The following is a 19,518-nucleotide window of genomic DNA, read 5'->3' as shown; positions in this document are numbered from 1 at the left end:
GCAGCGTTCGACGTAGCGGACGCTAATCGAGCGTTAAAGTTTTTATGAAATTGACATTCAAGTTGCGTGCTTACCGCTGAGGAGGAATAATCCACAAGCAACGAGTGTTCTATGGTCCGAATAACAATGTCCAATTAAAGCGGAGATTGTGGCGGCAAGGACCAGCGCGGCCGCAGCTACTTGAAACGGCGCGGAAATTCTGGAACAGATCAACGAACATTAATTGTATTTGCCTGGCAAACTGTTATAAACCATTAAACAATTTCTAGACGGTGGATAAACCTGTTACCTGTGCGATTCGCATCAAGGCATTCAAATAACATAATAAAATTGGTAGCTTATGTGCAAAGAATGTGTCGCTGTATTTAACAGAAAGAATATTTATTCTTCAGAAACAATATTCATTCTTCATAAGAACAATTTTTATTGAAACAATTTTAAATTAAAAAACGTAATAATAGTAGCGTTATTTTACTTATATTGTTAAATCAACGCCGAGCATTTCAATTTTTTAGCTTTAATATGCTTAAAGGGTGCTAACAAAATGTCCGCAGAATTTTAAGGTCGTGTTTATTGTAGCAACAATGACCACGCGAAGCATTGTTTTAGCCGTCGAACGTGATGTTCATTGAAATATTTTTCTGCGGATATTCCCGTCGTAATAAAACTCAGGCGCTACGTTTTGGAGCACAAGTGCGCGAAATCACGGCGCGCCTCCGTAGATCCAATCGATATTAATCTCGCGGCGCGTAAAATGCTCGTTGAAAATTTTTTAATCCAGATTTAGTCGTCGATCGCGAACGACTTCCGGGTGTAAATAGAACGGTCGTGGAGACCGTCCTGTAAAACGGAGGACCGTCAACGGATCGACGACAGATGTAAACGTGTGATTTAAGTCGGTGAACGCTGTTTCCACGGGCGACGTCTATTGTCGACGCGTTTGACGCGTTTCATATCTAGTTTACGCCGGGAAGTAAAAACGGATGCAGTTTTCGACCGGTTTCTGTAGCGCGGGATAACTTTACGCGGGTATCAAAAAGCTGTCGGCCAATAATGCCGTCGGCTATGTAGGATACGAGATAAAACAAAGTGCAGATGTATCTTGCCGTTTTCTAGCAACGTTTCTGTTTCGGAAAAATCATACGGAAGATATGCGAGAGTTTAATAGCGCATTAGTGTAGTTTTGTACTCGTTCGTTCATTTATCGTCATTGTTTGTCAGATGATAAATGTACAGTTCGTGCGATCATTAAAAATAGTGTTACCCTCGTATTGATACAGTAAATTGATTAATATATATACTAGATTGCATTGTACAATTCATTATATCATTTATTAAAGCATTAAGATATCAATATATTAAAATATTGAAATATTAATACATTAAAATATTGAAATATTAATATATTAAAATATTGAAGTACTGATATCTTAAAATATTAAGATATTAATATATTAAAATATTGAAATATTTTACATTGCTCAAAAGAATTATAGCATAGAAAATCTTTGGATGAAACTTGCCCAACTTTGAGAGACGATAACTCCGCAAAAAATCATTGTAGAATGATGACGTTTTGCTTAAATTAAAGCTTGAAATCTCTACTTTAACATAGCCTTCCTGCGTTTTTAATTTGATACTCAATCACTACAGAAACCCTTTAATTATAAGACCACGTTTGCCATATTGAAAATCTCTATATTTGACGAGATGTGCAAACATTGTAAAATTTTTTTTGGAGACCATAATTTCACCGCCGTTTCAAAAAATCAATAAAACGCAATATAAAACACGCATCATCGATTGGACGTCGATCGATGTCCTGATAAATTGGTTACCGAGATGTAAGCCGAATACCATCATTAGGGAACATCCCGCACTCTCGAATGCTTTGGAAGTAGCATGACCCAATTGTAGAAACTACGGACAGGATAGTAATAGCGATGGTAAAAAGTCGCTGAATCGGCATCCAGCAGTGACCGCTATCGGACCCTAGACTCCAGACGATTATCTCTGTGAGTGCGCGACTGAGCTCTGATTTTGGCGTAGAAATCGCTTCACCGACAACAATTTACTGCTATATTTCTATTGCAGTGGTTCATTTAACCCTTTGTCGCATTTTCAAAAGTTTCTGTCGCGGTAGATATTTCTAGCACGCGAATAATTTATAAATGTAAAATAAAAATTGTCAAACGGGAAATAAATAGAAAATAATTTCCTCCGTCAGTAATTTTAATAAATAATGTATCAGCAATGTTAAATGGTTCTAATTTCTTTACAGTTTTGTATGTAATGTATTATATTTAGTTTGTAAGTATCTATGAAATAAAAATTAAATATTCCGTCATCTTGGCATCAATAGACTATAGATCTTTGTGCGAATGTGTGTTTTGATATATTATTTAATAAAAACGGGATTCTAGTATTTGTAATTAGAAAATAAATACGCTATTAATTTCCGATACTTTATTAATGTTTTAATCATTTTAAAAATCCGAGTATATTATAAATGTATAAGGATACCAAGCCTGGTCTGCAATATTGAAACATCAAATATTAATATATATTAATATATCAAATAAACAATATTTACATCCAAGTAAATATAATCACTATGTAAAGAGTTTTATTTTTTCTTCGAAGAAATCATTAAAATCAAAAATATTCTAATAATCATAACTACGAGATAAAATCGATTACATAATTATTACATAAACAAGCGAACTATAATTTTATTAAGAGAAAAGTTAAATTTCCTCTCGCCGCTATCATATCTCCTAATTCTATAGTCATCGAGAGCTAAGTAGTACGAGGAAACGTTTCCGGCGTAACAGTTTAACGAATTGCGGGCTCGCAGCGACGTGAGCGATCGTCGGCTCGAACAAGACACACGTCATCGAGGGATGAAAATGGATGTTACCACTCCCCCACCACCCCTTCCCGACACTGCGTTCGGGGACTTCGGAACTTCCCGTAGACGAAGACGGAAGAGGTTAATCAAGATTTGCGGGGAAGCTTGCATTCGGGCGACACGCGCGAAACGATACGAGAATATGCCGCCTAAATTTTGATTGATCCCTCCGCCGACTTCGGAAGCCCTTTCGAATTCAGGTCCTGGCGGGAAAACGACGCAAATTTATGGCCGTTTTACGTGTCACGGCAGCGCGACAGCTGGCCAGCTGGTCACCGGGTATCTCCGAATTGATAGGCTTGGCAGAGCCAATTACTATGCCATGTTGCCGCACTTCGGGAGCTCTCGGCTCTAATCGTTACTTTAGCAATTTAATTGGCATTTTATAACATTTTGAAATGTTAAGAATAATGTTAATGTATTTTATGCAATGAAAATAGCAAAGATACACGAGGTCAATTGTTCTTTCAATATTTCTTTAGTAAAATAAATAGAGTTAATAAAAGTAAAAAGTTGGCTCTTTCTACTATACTACGTAATATAGAATAGATTATACTATACTTTATACTGTAGTATAATCTTTTATGGCTTCTATGGCTTTACTTTAATGGTTTAACGTAGACATTAATTTTTTTAAATTGTAGATTATACAATTCTGTCATCCATATATGGGTGACGCGATAATCAAAGGGTTAATGGTATAGTTATTATACACTTTTTGAATAGTTTAATTATGAGATATTTTAGCTATGATTTTACCAACATATATTTGTTAATATTATAATCATTGTACATTATCATGATTTTTTTATTATTTCTACAAATAAAAATAGTATTATACTTAATATTGCAATTAATATTTAAAACAAAAATCAGATAATAAAAACTCCATTACATAAAACATTGATCTACCATTCCACTGCTATAATAATCGCCAATGACCCAAACTACTAAACAGAAAAGTATTTTAAAAAATTAATAAAACACTATTGACTCTGAATTAATTCTGCCTTTTTCCATTTAATTCGCCACAGTGAATTAGCATCGAAAAATATGAAATTGATCGCGGCGCCGAGGCGCGGAAGAATTCCGAGCCGGCTTCTAATAAATATCCGACGTTAATCACGGGCTCGATTGGCGGCTTACCACGCCGTTCAATGAAACGTCAGCGCTTCACCGGCAAAAGAGGTTACCGATGCCGCGGCGGCTGAAGTCAGTGCTTCACGGAATCCTATTAGAAACCGAACGCTCGGCAGCAGTGAGTTAAGGATTGAAGTCGCATTTGCATTATTAAGCGATCAATTCGGAGATACTTGAGATCGCGGGCCGCGCGCCATTCTGATGCCGCTCTTTTTTTTCCCCCCCCCTCCCTGCCAATACCACTCCATCGGGCTGTTTATGAAGAGCGAACGAGTGGCTGGGAAAACGGAATTGGGAACGGCGATATACCGTGCCACCGACTTCTCGTACCATTAATTGGTCCTCTTTCGCGCGCCCGATTGCCATACTTAAATTCCGGGCGAACACCATGAGCTCGCGTTACTCTCGCTCGATTTCACACGAAGTCGCGCGACGCTAACCGTCTTTGCATAAACTTCGTCAAAATGCAATATAAAAATGGACTAGGCGTTTTAAATTTGCGTTAGATAATTTCAATTTTTTAAAAACATGTTACTGCTTTTTTTTTTAAATATTTATTACAAAGATTAAAATTTAGTAGAACGATAAAAGATATTTATGTTTTTTTAACCTTTTTATCTGAGCTTAGAAGAAACATTTTGTACGCAAGATTAATTTAAAAATTTTCTAATTGTGGTCTATGGAATTTCTGTTTTCCAACGATGATATGCAACGTAATTGAACGTAGTCGGCTTCTAAATAATCGGCGCGTCAAAGTTCATTGAATGTAACGCTTACTGCACTCATTTAATAATTGTTTGAACGGCCGAGCAGAAGGATTAAATAATACTTAAATTCCCCGGGACCGTTTCCTAAATTAATGTGGTTTTAGCCGGCAGCCGAATTTAGAATAATATAATTCGACGCGCGCCATTATTTCAATTATAACGTTGCGATTAAAGTCACCGTGGCGGAACGGCATATGTCGCAATTTGCGTTAAATGGATTTGTCATAGGGACATGAAATAATTGTGCCGGCGAAAAATATTTCACGGCCCCGCGGAGAGATTACTAAACCGTGTAAAGCGATGCATAAATCACGTGTCGGTGGATTATAGAATTTCGGAAAAATTGTCGTTCGTGGTAATTGTTTTCGTTTTGGAGCGCGCAATGATTTTATACGATTCTTTGGGCGCGGAAAAATTACCCGGAACGTTCAATCGAATATATGTTTTCGAATTGCTGTTCTATGTGAAATTAAAGAATTAGTGATTAAAATGGAGAAAGAATTAATGGTTAAAATAGAGAAATAATTAGTGATTAAAATGGAGAAAGAATTAATAATTAAAGGGATGAAGAATATATTATAACCTTAAATTGAGCTTAGAAATATAAAACTAATATCACTAGAAATAATTAAGGTGTTTCTATTGTTAATGAAAAATTAAATCAAGTTATGTAAAATGACTTTGAAATGATTCTTGAAGGAATTATACTTAAAAAAGACGTTCATGCTCAGACACCAATTTTTAATTGTTTTTTGTTATGATTTGTGTAATATGAAATATGTACTTAGTAAAATATATTCTCTAATATAGTACAAAGTAAAAAAAGAATTAAGATAATATTTATTAATAATTTCAAAATTTTGTTTAGATGCCAATGTTAACCTTCTATAGGTCGAATCTTTTTCTTAAATATCTATCTGCAGAAAACTTTAATATTTTAGATTAATGTTGCTAGCAAACGTCATTAATATTATTATTAGTTATCTCAGATATTTTTATAATTAAAACGTATACGTCATCTTATAAAAAACTAAAGTTACGTAGTAAAATAACAATATATTATCACATGACTTAAAAGCTACACGTCCGCGAGTATTTTAACAGAAACCACAGTACGACTTTAATTATTTACAATAACAATCTAATATTTTTGACATCATTTCTAAAACGATCATTCCGCATGTTTTCAATTCCAACGAGACGATCCCGTCACGCGGCCAAACGAAAGCAACCAAAGAACGTCGACGGGGTGCCTCGACAGCAGCCGTTTCGGTGGGAACGATGTCAACGCAAAGTAGCAGGTCCGCGTCCTAAGTAAGAACCGGCTGGAACGATGCCTCGCACAGAGCTCGGAGCCCGACGACTACCCGAAGGCAAGCAGGATCTCGTGGAGCCGTGGAATCATCGTTAAAAACGATCGACACGGTCCTCGAGCGGGAATCGTCGCCGTGAGCTGAAAACCTCGTCGAGGAGGTCGATTGGGGGGGGGGGGGGGGGGGGGGGGGAGCGCGTAGTCGTGGCAGCGCCACCCCTTAGCGCAAGACGCGCCGTTACCCGGCATGCTCCATTTACCACGATAGCTACGAATACGTGTATTACACTCGGGGTATCGAAATTCCCCCCCGCTCTATCACCCTTCTACCGGGACACGACGTCAACCCCCCCCGTGTGCCAGCCATTTCACCTGGAACGACAACCATCCCCCCGCTGTCGTCAACATAACGATCCGATGTTCCGCGAAACGGTGAAAATTTCGTGAAAATTTCGGCCGGTTTTCCGAACGCGGCCTTCCCCCCGCGCGCGCGCGCGCGAGCTCGTTCGACGTCCCTGCTTCGAGGTCTCTCAGAGCTCGGTGATAATACGCGCGACCCCGCCAGAAAATTTCGAGCAGTTTTTTCTTTTTTTTTGTAACGGTGAGACGGTGCCGCAACTTTCATACCCCGTCTGCCCGGCGTTTTTTTGTTCGCCTCCTTTTTTTCCGGCCTCGTTCGGGGTTGGGAAAAAGTTGGCCGGGCTGAACGTTCCCCGGGTGTGAAATTCTGTTTGGGGATTCTCGCGGTCGCGCCCGATGCTGTCTCGCGATCCTCCTTCCTACGCCGCCGCGGCAGCCCCGGGGCCACTCGAGACAAAAAGTGGATAAAACGGGGATCGTCTCTTTGTGGAGTGTATCGCGGGAGCAGCCCCTTTTCCGAAACGGCCCGCGGATCCCGCGCTTGTTGTCGCTCGGAATCGATAGCTCGCGCCCGATGCACGGGGTGAACGACATTACGCGATCGCTTAAAATAGCTCGCGTACGGTTGACAGTGGGATAAAAAGCGGGGGATTTGTTTATATTGTTCTGCTGCGAAGAAAGTGGTTTCGGAAGGGTTGTGGTTTGTCGATGGTTTTTAATTTGACTGTAGTAGCGTAGGTAAAAGCGATTATCGATTAGACATCCCTGTCGTGTGTGGACAATTACCACTGTTAACAAATAATTTTCAGTAATATTAATCAGAATAAAGTAATTATTTGAGTCATTTAAGTAAATCAAAGTTTAATAGAGAAATTGCGCTATTATATGGGCACAGAAGTTAAGGGATGAAATCATGAGAATTATTACGAGCTGTATGCAAGGTGCATTATATTTATTATATAAGCTATATTATATTTATTATATAAACTGTATTTCATAGAATATAAGAATAAAAAATTGATAAAAATAATGCCAAAATTAATAAAAGAAGCTTCATGTGACGAAACAATATTAACAAAGGTAATTATGATCAGACAGAATTATGGCTTCGAAAGAGCGTAACCAATTTATATAAAATGCATTAACCAATTTAAACAAAGTGCGTTAATCAATTCAACTTAACTTTAATACGTAAACCATTCATTTGAAATGGAAGACGCGACGCGTACAGCCGGCGGGTGCTTCAAGGGGATTATGCGTTATAATATTCCATACCGCAACATTGATGTTAATTTAAGTCCCTTTTAAACACATCGTATATCTTAATGGACGTTAAAAGGATTCTGAATGCAAAGCGGTTAAACATTATCAGTTAATATGAAAGTAGTTAATTGTCATTCAATGAAATATGCAAAATCGTATTCGAAATTATGAAGAAGGAGCTCGATTTTCCATTCATTGGATACAAAGAGAATGGGTGATTATGTTCGATTAGCGATATTACATTTGTTCGAAGAGTATGACGTGTCGCTTAGTAAGTAAAAGTAAGTAAAACTTCTTTTTTTTTTTAATTAAAAACGTATAATGTATATATTTTGATTTCCAATTCAGATCTTGATTCAATTAAATTACAATGTTATTCCTAATTCGAGAAGAGTACAATCACAAAATACTATGTCATTCCTTTAAATTAATTATGAATTAGCATAGAATTGAATTAAAATTGCTATTTAAAAAATAATAATTGCTGGAAATAATAACAGATGTTGAAAAGAACCATGTGAAGATTTCAAGCAAAATTATTATTGTGTCCACTATTTTTGTTCGTGTCCACAGTTATTTGCAAATCACTCTTCAATTTTTCATTTGATTAAAAAATCGTTCAATCTGAAGAACTCTATTTCAATTACATTATACTTCAATCATATTCCATTTCAATCACGCTCGCGATTAAAATAACTTGTAATTCAATGAACCAATAGATCTCAATTACACAACCGACTTACAACGTAATCGAAACACGGAGTAATTAACCGACGCAATTAAATCACAACGTTATCAAAATGATACAATGTAATGAAACGACGTTATCGAATTAAAACGTAATTAAGTTAGCACTACCACGTAGAAGAGACTGGGTAACACGTGGAAGAGAAGGTTCTCGCAGCACACAAGAAACCGAAAGAAAATGATTGGCAATTATCCCCGGGGAGATTGCCGTTTCTTGTTTAACACTAATATTATGCGTTAACATTGTTCCCACTTGAATTATGCGTCGACCGTGATTATATTTTAATTAAGGCCGTGTCTCATGAACGTCGCCCCGGCAATGCCTCATTCTTCGCGACTCACAATGCCTGCCACGCCTCGGCATAATGACATCGATGACACGATTCATGCGACGTCTCGTTAATATTCCGCTCGCGAGGGCCCGCGCCCGCGCGAGCGCGCGCGCGCGCACATTCAACCGTAATAATTGGCCCCGTCGCTGTCGCCGCGAATCATTAAAACGGCAAAGATCATCGCCCGCGATTCGCCTTTCCAGCGTGTAAACTTTGACCCCGATTCCGACTGTAAACCGAGAGGGGGGGCCCAGACGCGACCGGTTACACCGGGCCGCGCTACGAAATGAAACGATTCCCGGTTAATGAACGCGCAACTGATTACCTGAAACCATCGAGGAAACGTCCCCGGGCGTGTACGTTCTGCCAGAATCACTGTTCAATATCCCGTCATTTTCCATGTCACCGGATCCTAATTATTATTTCATTCACTCTAGATATTTCATCGCGAGAAAATCCGCTAGCCCCTTCCCTCCCCCGGGAGGGAGTCGACGTTTTTCTATTATAATTCTCAGCGTCGACCATAGGATTTTTTAAAAATATATATCGATTAGGACATCTGATGATTTTTGTTAATTTCGTATCGTTATTTATTTTTATTTCTAGATTTTTGTGACAGAGAAATTACATTTTCTTTCGAATTCGAACGGCGTTTATATTTAATGAATTTAATTTCGTATTTAATGGATTTAATTTCATATTTAATGGATTTAATTTTATATATAATGAATGAAATATATTTTAGTAGTGCGGCATGTTATAGCAAAGGGTTAATTACTGAATTATACATATTTTTCTGAGGTAGATAAATGTTGAAATATTCTGTGTAATATAGTATACAAGCTGCCTCGTTTTGCATGTTAAAGTTGATAGCATCGTCAATACATTATTTTTAATGAATAAGCGGAAGTGCTGGTGTTATAAACGTTATATTTAATGGTTTTATGTTATATTGCAGATTCTAGATGCATTTAGGAATTTAGTGCAATTGATAACTTTATTATGGTAATGATAGTTTCATTTTATGTACATAAAGGCTAGTTTCATTTTATGTACATAAAGGCTAGTTTCATTTTACGTACATAAAGGCTAGTTTCATTTTATGTACATAAAGGCTTGTTTCTTGTTATATGTACTTTGATGAATTAATTTTTTTCAAATTATTCTGCAGTTTACAAAATACTGCAATCTCAAAGATTAACATTGCAATAACGAATACTGCAATCTCAAAGATTAAAATTGCAATTAAAAGTATTGCAATCTGAAAAACCAGAAAAATACGCAGACCACTTACAATTAATTTACATCTACTTAATATTGTTCAAAATGGTTCACTGTATTTGAAAAATATTGCGATTGCAAAGATTATTCTTAAAACCAATAAAACAGTGCAAATAATACACTATACCACGAGGAATTAATGGAAAAATCATAAAAGCACGAAGATCATGTATAATTAATTTACATCTTCGAAAAATTGCACAAAACCTATTATATTTAGAAAAATATCGCGATTTCAATGATTACTCTAAAAACCAATTTTTCAACAGTGCAAAAACGATGGAAAATCCTACTGCAATTAATCGAAACGAGTCACGGAAGACATCCGTCGCGTAAAAATCGTCAGGAATCCGTCGACAGCAGGCGGCAGGCGGCGTCGGAACGGCGACAGGAGCGGGCGTATTAATTAACGTGCACGTTAGCAGTCTGGGATTCAGGTTGTAACGAACGTACGCAGCCGCCCGGGATCCTCGACAAAAGGCTGTTCCGTCGAACGACTGACGGAACACACCGGGGGGGGAACGGGGTCCGTCGCGGCGTCGCGTCGCGTCAATTTTCCAAGGTTTACGCGGAACCATGTGTGCGATTCCCGCAGCTTTCACAGTTGTATGTGTGTATGCGTGCGTGTGCGTGTGTGGTCGAGGGGCGATTTTCAGCTGGATGGAAATATGTACGTATGTATATGTAGCCGGCGCTCGAAGGAACGCTCCATTACCCGGCCCGCCCGCCGCTCCTCCACCCTTTTCGGTCTTGCGTCAGACATTTTCAGCGATACGTTCGGCATCACGCTTCGCAGATTAAAAGACCGCGCGCTGAATTTGAAACACCGGCGCGATGGCCGGCGTTTTGTTGACTCGCCGCGCCGTACGCCAAAGGGAGTGTAAAATGCATTAGTTCGAATTCGGCCGTTAATTCGAGGCGCGTCTCTCTGATTTTTTTCGAATCGGGAGGAGCTTGACGGCGAAACAAGTCGCGCGAGAAATGCGACTGTGATAGAAATGCGGACCGTGTAAAATCGTCAAGTTGTAGTTAAGAATATTCATTGAAAATGATCTATGTAGTTAATACTAGGTTCGCGTCAATAATTTTTTAAATTATATTTATATTTGTATATGTATAATTGTACTTATATTTGTATTTAGACTGAATTTATGGAGCCTTTATTTACTGCTATTACAGTTTATTATATTATTTATCATGAGAGAGTATTCCTAATTTTAACACTATAATGACTGATGGCCTATAAGTCAGCTTTTGATTATGACAGTTAATAATTTATTATGTATTTTATATCTGTAAGCTCTTATATCATTATATAATTTTGTGAATATTCCGTACATTTCGCGACGAATAAAATAAATATTCTTTACAACCGATCAGTACAGTATTAATAACATATTGAAGACGTTATAAGAGCTGTCACAAGATAATAGAACGTGTAAAAAAATTATTAGCAAAAATTGCGATTCAATGCAGAATCGAAACAATACACCTTTTACTTCCAAGTGACTCCAAAAATCGTCCTCTTCAGTATTACCGCATTCGTGCATAAATAATCTAAAAATCTCTTTAATTGCGATAATATTCCCCGAAATGTCCCTTCGGCGAAAGAAAGTCGAAGCGTTCGAGGCGCGGACCGGCCCGATCCATTTTTTTCACAATTAGCGGGAAGAAACGTCCAGCCTCATTATTCCCAGGCTAACAGCTTTAAAACGTCCGCATTGTTCGTAAGAAGGCAAATTACAGGTTAATTCACTGCTCGCGCAGAGAGAAAGAGAGAAAGGGAGAGAAAAAGAGGGACTGTCGTTTCGCCCGCGATAAATCCAGAAAAGGAAAAGGCGCGGAACCTTTTGCGTCACGCTCGACGGGAGAAACGACGAGTGTAATAACCGCGCTGGGACAGGCTCGTTTCGCCTGTTGTTAATTAAAAAACACCCGTGGCGTTGTTCCTTCGAAACGCGTGCTTTAATGCGACCCCGCGCTCGCCCTCAACCCTTTACCCGCGCTCCAACCGTCTTTCGCAGCTTAATGGAGTCCCGTGTATCGCGCGCGTTCCCTCGTCCCCGTCCTCGATTAAATACGGAGTCGTTTATCGGCCGACATTAAAATCGGTTCGCTTTGAGTTAACCGTAGGGCAATTCTGGGCGAGATGACACTACGGGTGAGATAATAGACAATTTTCTGTAACAGCGATGCACTTACTTTCTCTGTATCGAAATAATTGCATAAATTATTTGTATCGCAATGATTGCCTCATTTTTACAAATAATGTTTTATACTATTATAAGAAATAATGCTTTTAAAAATAATGCTGATTTATTAAGTATGATATACTTAATAGCTGTATGAGTATAGTGAGTACTTATTTAACTTTTATTTTATATAGCGAAAGTAAAAGCTTCCGTCTCCTTAATTCGATGTAAATTTATATATTATAAATTGTAATGTATAATTATGTATAATGTATAATGTATAATTGTGAATAAAATGTATATTATAAATAAAATATTATATACATTTTAAATCGGGCAATTATTTTGTTACGGAGGGAGTATTTGACTCCACGTCATCTAGTAGAGTCGGTAGCTGTTCCGTGATCAATTATTATATTTATTGTCCTTTTCCATGCATAATTAACTTTATATTTATCGAATGAAACACTCTAAATTCTCCCATTAAAAAATAAATAAAATAACACAATGAAAAGACATAACGTATCTCACCTCAATAAATATAAAGGCATAGCAATTAATCACCCCACAGTAACAGACTCCATTATCCTAACATAATTATCACCAACACTGATTAAACATCAACAAAATCATTTCATTCATTGAATTAAATTTTTGGCAATTTTGTGAATTATTAAATAATAATTAAATACTTTCAAAAATATTCTACTCAAATAACACGCGATTCAACTTTGTTCCCATCCTTTCCGGACACCCTGTACATCATCAGCACGAAAAAAGGGAAGTCTCATCTCACCCGGAATTACCCTGTATCCCCCATAGTCGGCCTCTCGCCGCGTCCACGCTTCCTGGACGCGACACGATCGCGTCGATGCGGGATAATGAAATGAAACGATAATTACGAGCAGGCCGACGTAATTCCGTGAAACGTTTGCCGCGCCACGCCGGCCGCCCCGGTCCCCGCTCGCGAACTTTTAATGAATTTTGCATTGTTTTTGCCCGTTCCGTCAGCGCGGTCGAGTGACCGGAATAATGGGGGAAACGAGAAAATAAACTCGGTAAGAGACTTCCGGGAAGTTGTTTATTAATTTACGCGGCCTTTCGGTCTCTCTGTCGCGTCCCGCCACTATTCCGACCACGTACCCGGGGATCTCTCTATTCGGCGGCGCGGTTGTACATTTCAAGTTGAATAGTTGCTCGCGGGGGCGCACTTGTTTTCAACGGGGTTTATCTTGTTATTAACGCCGCCGCAGGATCTGTGCGCGAACTTTCGTTCCTGGAATTTTTCACGTTTGGTATAATTTTTCACATATGGTAAATATGTAAAAGACAGTAATCGATCGCTCTAACATCGATTTGGACGGTACACTATTCGATAAATGTGCTATTGTTATTTTAATAAATTAAAATAATATAGCTGACTTTAGCGCTCGGTAAATTAAGTGTTGAAAGGAGATATAAAGTGAGGAGGATTTTTAGGACTCCGCAAAGGAATATTTTCTAAAATATATATCAAAATTAAGAAGATTTGAAATTTATATATTGATATTAATATCGCATAGTGCGTGAGTATAAATCGTGGATACAACCTCTCACGCGCGATCGCCGTCGATTCAGACAGCCCTATAGCCTGCACGCCCTTTATTCGCCGGAATTCCAGCAAAACGAATTCTCCGGTCGCAGTTTCGCGACAGCTCATCAGCTGATCGCTGGTCCATTTCGTATCTGGATTCCCGAAATTCGGGAAACCCGCCGTGGCCACCGTCAAAGGTAACAACAGCGGGATCAATCGACTCGAAAAGTGGCGAACACACCTGCCATATGCTCGCAACGAGCAACAGCGAGTCCCTCTCGCGCTCGCATACGCGCATTACCTATATTATGACGCGTAACGTCGGCCAGATGACGAATGGTAATTGTACGCTGGCGCCGGTCAAACTAAATCGAGGCCCGTTCAAACAACAACGAACCGACATCGGTGGTCGGATTCGATTGTACCCGGGGCTAACGAGCCAGGAGAAAGCTGATCAAAGTTGACCAAAGTCGTCGAACGGGGATCAACAATTCCGTGGCGGCGTTCCCGCGCGCCGAGGCCTCGTTAATAACGGGCCGTTGTCACAGTAAATAACAATAAAACTCTATTAATGTGGTGGTACGACTAGTTACAAGGCCTGGCAGCCGGCCAGGAACATACTGGCACGGCTATTCACCCCGCGTTGCGAGGACAGGCCGAGCAGCCACCACCCCTCTCCCTTCCCCGCTGGTCCAGCTGGTGTTGTTGCTACCAGGGCTCTCGCATACCTCACCGGCCGTATGTAATGCACCACGGTTATGCAGTATTACACACTGGAATGGTGCCTCTCCGGGGGGGGGGGGGGGGGATCGACCGGTCGCAAGATGCATAAGGTGCTCCCGGAATTGCAGAAACCGATCCCGACCAGGTTTCAGATGGCTCTTCGTTTCCGCGAGCGCCGTTTCAAAGGTCGCGCATCCGATCGCAACGACCATAAATATCGCACGGGATCCACGTCGACCTGGCAATTCCGCTCGATAAATTGATGGTTATGCACCTGTTGTCGGCGATCTGTTAGTCTTTTTTTTCCGACGGGTATGCAAATGGAGGTTCATAGTGGATTTTCTGACGTCGGGGTCAGGTTGGATTATCGCTGCCATTGATGGCAGTTGTTTGAAATTCTTTCGTATTGTGTGTATGAATTATATTGGATCTTTGTGCCAGTTATCATTTTTGTGAATATTGTGGAATGTAGATTAGACGTGGCGAAAAGGTGATGTAAATAGAAGAGTTTTTTTAGTGACGATGGCAGATTTTTTATTGCAAATCGTGTTGCAAATGGGCTGCTGTTGATTGAGCTTTTGATTTGAGTTGATTACATGTGCAACTTGTTCGGATAATAAAGAGTTTTAATGTTGCAGAAAGGGATAATTGAGGTTTTAGTCCGCTTTTATAATAATGAGAGAATAAGAAGGAAGTGATTTTTTAAACGTAGAATAATGATGTAATTAATTCTTGTTAACTGTACTCTTGCCTTTTAAATTAAAATGATTGTACAACATATTAATAAATTTCGCACATTTTAGAACAATTCCAGAACAATTTATTAAAAGATCCTGCATTCAGTGTGATCCATAAAACACATACAAAATTGATGTCAAAAATAAATCGATACAACTAAGTGTTTAACATCATCAAAAAATTCAAATAATTTCGTACAATTTCTTAAAAATTATTTCACTTTACATCCAACCTTTTAAGAACATTTTCCAACGAATTTTCATTAAAATCATCTTCTCAAGAATTCTCGTTTGAATAAACAATTTCGCTAAACGAAACGGAACATTCGCTTTACACTCAACTTACTCACGACTTTTTAATTAACCCTATCTTCGCAAGAATTAATCAGAACTTGCATATACGCAAACAGCCTGCTCGAATAAACAATTTTGCTAAACGAAACGTCATTTCCATTCGACGTTCCTGCCGTTAATCTGTTTCTAAAAAATTCTCTTTCTGCTCGCGGCGCCACCGTACCAATTCATGAGAGAATAAACAAGTTATCGAAGCGTAACAGGGAAAGAGAGAAAAAGAGAGAGAGAGAGAGAGAGAGAGCGAGCCATAAGTATTTAACCAACGAACGACTCCCGCGGCAGCCGTTAAAGGGAATAATTTTTCACACTTTCCGACTTATCCCGAAGCGGATCCCCGCAGAGCGCGTAGCGCCGCGGCGGATTGTGAGAACTCGAGCAAAAGCAGCAAAAACAGGGTGGCCCGAAGCCACGGTGCGCTAAAGTCGACGGGAGCGGGAATGGAAAAAGGAGAACAAAAGGCTCGCTCCGGCCGGGGGTAATCCTTTCTTAAGAAGAAACGAAGGTTCCGTCGGTGGGCCGCGGAGAAGAGCGGACGTTTGTTTTCCGTCGATCGCTATCGGATCGAAGGCGGCGGAAGGCGGTATTTGTCGCCGGCGCCGCCCAACGAACGGCGAAACTTTCCCTTTTCCCACACGAAATCCTCGCGACTTCTTCGCTCTGTTTCCCTTCGACGGTTTCCCAGAGGTACAGGGAAAAGGGCCGCGCGCGACAAGCCGTCGGAACTTCGTGCCACCTTGTCGTGCCGTGTATCGAAATCGCATAAAACATCCCGGTCGCGGCGAACGCACGGATAAAGCGGACGTGATCCGTGCTCGCTACCTTTGCTAGAGGTCGCTGTGAAAAGGTAAGCTCTATGCAAAGATGCCCTTTTCTGCTCTAATCTTCTTTTGAAACGCCGTTGTTAAACTCGAATTTTATCTTTGTACGATGCGATTTTAAATCTCTTGCGATTAGTTTTGATGAAACGTGAGTATACAGATAATTTAATTTAGCGCTAATCTATGTCAAATTCTTGTCGCTAAATGAAATTAAAATATTTCTGTTTTTATTTAATATACGCTGTTTTATAAAATATAGCACAGGGTAAAAGTTTCTGGAATATTTTTGGGTAAAAGTTGGGCAACTTTGATTGGCAATAATTTCGCGAAAAAATATTGTAGAATAATGATTTTTTGCTTAAATTAAAGCTTGAAATCTCTACTTTAAGATAACATTTCTAGATTTTAAATTTTATGCTCCAATACTATTGTAACCCTTTAAATGCGAAGCCATGTATCCCATATTAGAAATTGTCAAGTTTGACAAAATGCACCGATGTTGTAAAATTTTATTTGGAGATGCCACATACAGTGTATTATACTTCGATCCTCCCCCTTTCATTTAAAGAAAGAGAAACTTGGCTGCGATTTTTTTTCGCAAAGTTATAGCACTTTATAAGTAACCTTTGCATATATAATATGACAGATTTTTATATGAACACGAATATCATTAGAATAGATTAATAAAGTAATGGTAATACTACATAAAAATTGAAAAATACCCTTTTGAACCTACAATGAAATTAAGAAGAATATTCGTGATATTATTAAAATTATTACCGTATTGAAATTAATAAAATAAGTATCGAGCAATCAAATTGACCAGTACACACTGCTTCACAAAAGTTATCTCACTCCAGTACCTGCATCAATAACAATTTATTCCACCATTTCTCGCGAAACAGACTTTGCAATTATCATAATTGCAAAACGAGAAACCGGTAATTTGACACCATTAACACAGATAATTAATATTCACCGTGTTCTTTCCCACAACCCCGACACAATGCTTTCACAATTCTCCAAGCATTATTATTACTAAAATTTGCTTAAAATATAACGCTCCATAGTTACTGCGTTACCGTGTAATTAAAAACCGACCGGCGCATCGTTCGCAGACACGAAGATCGAAAAAATCCAGACCGGGAAATGAAACCAATAATAAATGAACCCGTTCGTAATAACCGAAAGCTACGAATTCCCAGCGACTAAGTCCGCTGGAGCCGCATGGAAATTCCGAAAATATCGCGGCGAACGTGTAATAACGCGAACATGTTAATAATTACAGGATCCCGGCAATTTAATTTAAATAGTAATTAACCGCAAGGCCGGCGAAACGCGGATATAATATGAAACGCAATTTTCGCATTTGTTAGTCGGAAACAAAGGCAATAAACATTCGGAATAATCGCTCGGCCCGCGAATCTCCGCGTTCACCGAGGTTTTATTAAAATATTCCGCGGTGTAAGTTTCGGCGGCCGGTTGAACACCGGCGCGCGCGCGCGCGCGTGCGAAACTTCAATTCCGAGGGCGTGTTCCGTAAGGGCCGCGAGGATTTTCTTGGTACCCGTCGCGCTTTTTAAGCGTGCTATTATTTCGTCGCGGACAATGCTTTAATGCGCTCGAAGGTCTGGTTTTTTCGCTGGCCCGCGCGCATTCCCTCCCCCCCTTCTCCTCGACGTTTATCCATTTAAAACGGGCCGGAAGCCCTTTCACGCGACCATTTTTATTTTTCAAAGCCGGACACTTTGACGGGGGAGTGTGCTGTGTGTATTCAGGAAAATGCTCGGCTGTCGGCGCGGAAACTGAAATCTATTGAGGAGATATCGTTCCGCGGGAAAACAGAGGCTGCCGGTCTTGGATCCCGCGCGCGCTCAAGAATTGATTCGCTGGCTGCGGGAGCTTTTATACAACAATGCGTTGCTTTTTATACAGCGACGAATAAATATCCATGTTACCGGTATTTAGTTTCCACTGGGAATGTAACAAACGATTTAGTGATTTTTTAGAGTTGCGAAATTAACGTTTTAAGCTAACATAACCTCTTAGGCTCGACGCGCTATTGTTACGGCTTTCGCGGATATTTCGTGCTTTACTCGATTGTATTAATAGTTAGTAAAGTAAACGAGTAAAGTGAGAGTGTATACATGTATAATACACTAACAAAAAAATATACATAGCTAATATTATATATATTTATACCAAAAATATATATATATATTAATTATATTGTTAATTTAGTTATGAAAAATTTCATTCGCGCAGAATTCAGCCGTGCCAAAGAATTTAGTAATTTCAATATTATAATTTCAATATTTTAATTTCAATATTAATTCTTTTAAATTCAAATCATTTTAATTTTTGAGAGTGAATTTACGAGACGCGCGATTCGTATTCTCACCTAAATATACTAAATCGAAGTCAAGGTTCCCGCCGGCATTATTTGTCTTTCTCGTCTACCCTCGAAGATTATTAACAACGTTTGCGCAGCCTCGCCCTCATTAATAGAAGCACGGTTTCGTTAAAACTGATCTGGGAAGTTTGCGCAAGCAAATGTTCCACTTTCTTAAGAAGTTCAAGCAGCTCGTGTCAATGTTTATCGCGAGAGCTGTGATTACATTAAATCGCGAGCAACTTTTCGTACGGAACGTAATTTACGGCGGTAACATCATTGTATATGTGTATGGCATCGACCGATAAGTATATATAAATTTGTTTTAATTAATATACAATTTTGATATTCCAGAAAATAAAATGGAAAATAAAACAGAAAATAAAATAGAATATTTATCGTACTTGCATGGACGAAACGTTGTAATAGCATTCGTTATTGGAATTTTCCGAACATCGACGATTACCATCCTAATGGCCAATGATAGATTGACGATAGATTACGTTCGAGAAATCGGGGCGGTGTAATGCGGGGCGATGTAAATTCGGAGAATTCTCATATTGTGGCAGGAAATTTCAAATTTAAATCGCGCCGGGTTCGCGGCGCATGGATAACG

General features: G+C 39.2%; 1 protein-coding gene across 1 annotated transcript in view; it reads right to left on the bottom strand.

Moving 5' to 3' along the window:
* The window catches only part of LOC144468807 (uncharacterized), a 282,158-nt gene that overhangs the window by 65,895 nt on the left and 196,745 nt on the right, over positions 1 to 19,518 (bottom strand). Inside the window, exon 4 of the mRNA XM_078178538.1 lies at positions 75 to 199. Coding sequence (XP_078034664.1) covers positions 75 to 199 — 125 coding nt within the window. The remainder of the gene's footprint in view (positions 1 to 74; positions 200 to 19,518) is intronic.

Source organism: Augochlora pura, chromosome 4, assembly GCF_028453695.1.
Source record: "Augochlora pura isolate Apur16 chromosome 4, APUR_v2.2.1, whole genome shotgun sequence".
NCBI classification, from domain to species: domain Eukaryota; kingdom Metazoa; phylum Arthropoda; class Insecta; order Hymenoptera; family Halictidae; genus Augochlora; species Augochlora pura.
The sequence above is the reverse complement of the archived record's forward strand: the minus strand, read 5'-3'. Positions and strand labels throughout refer to the sequence as shown.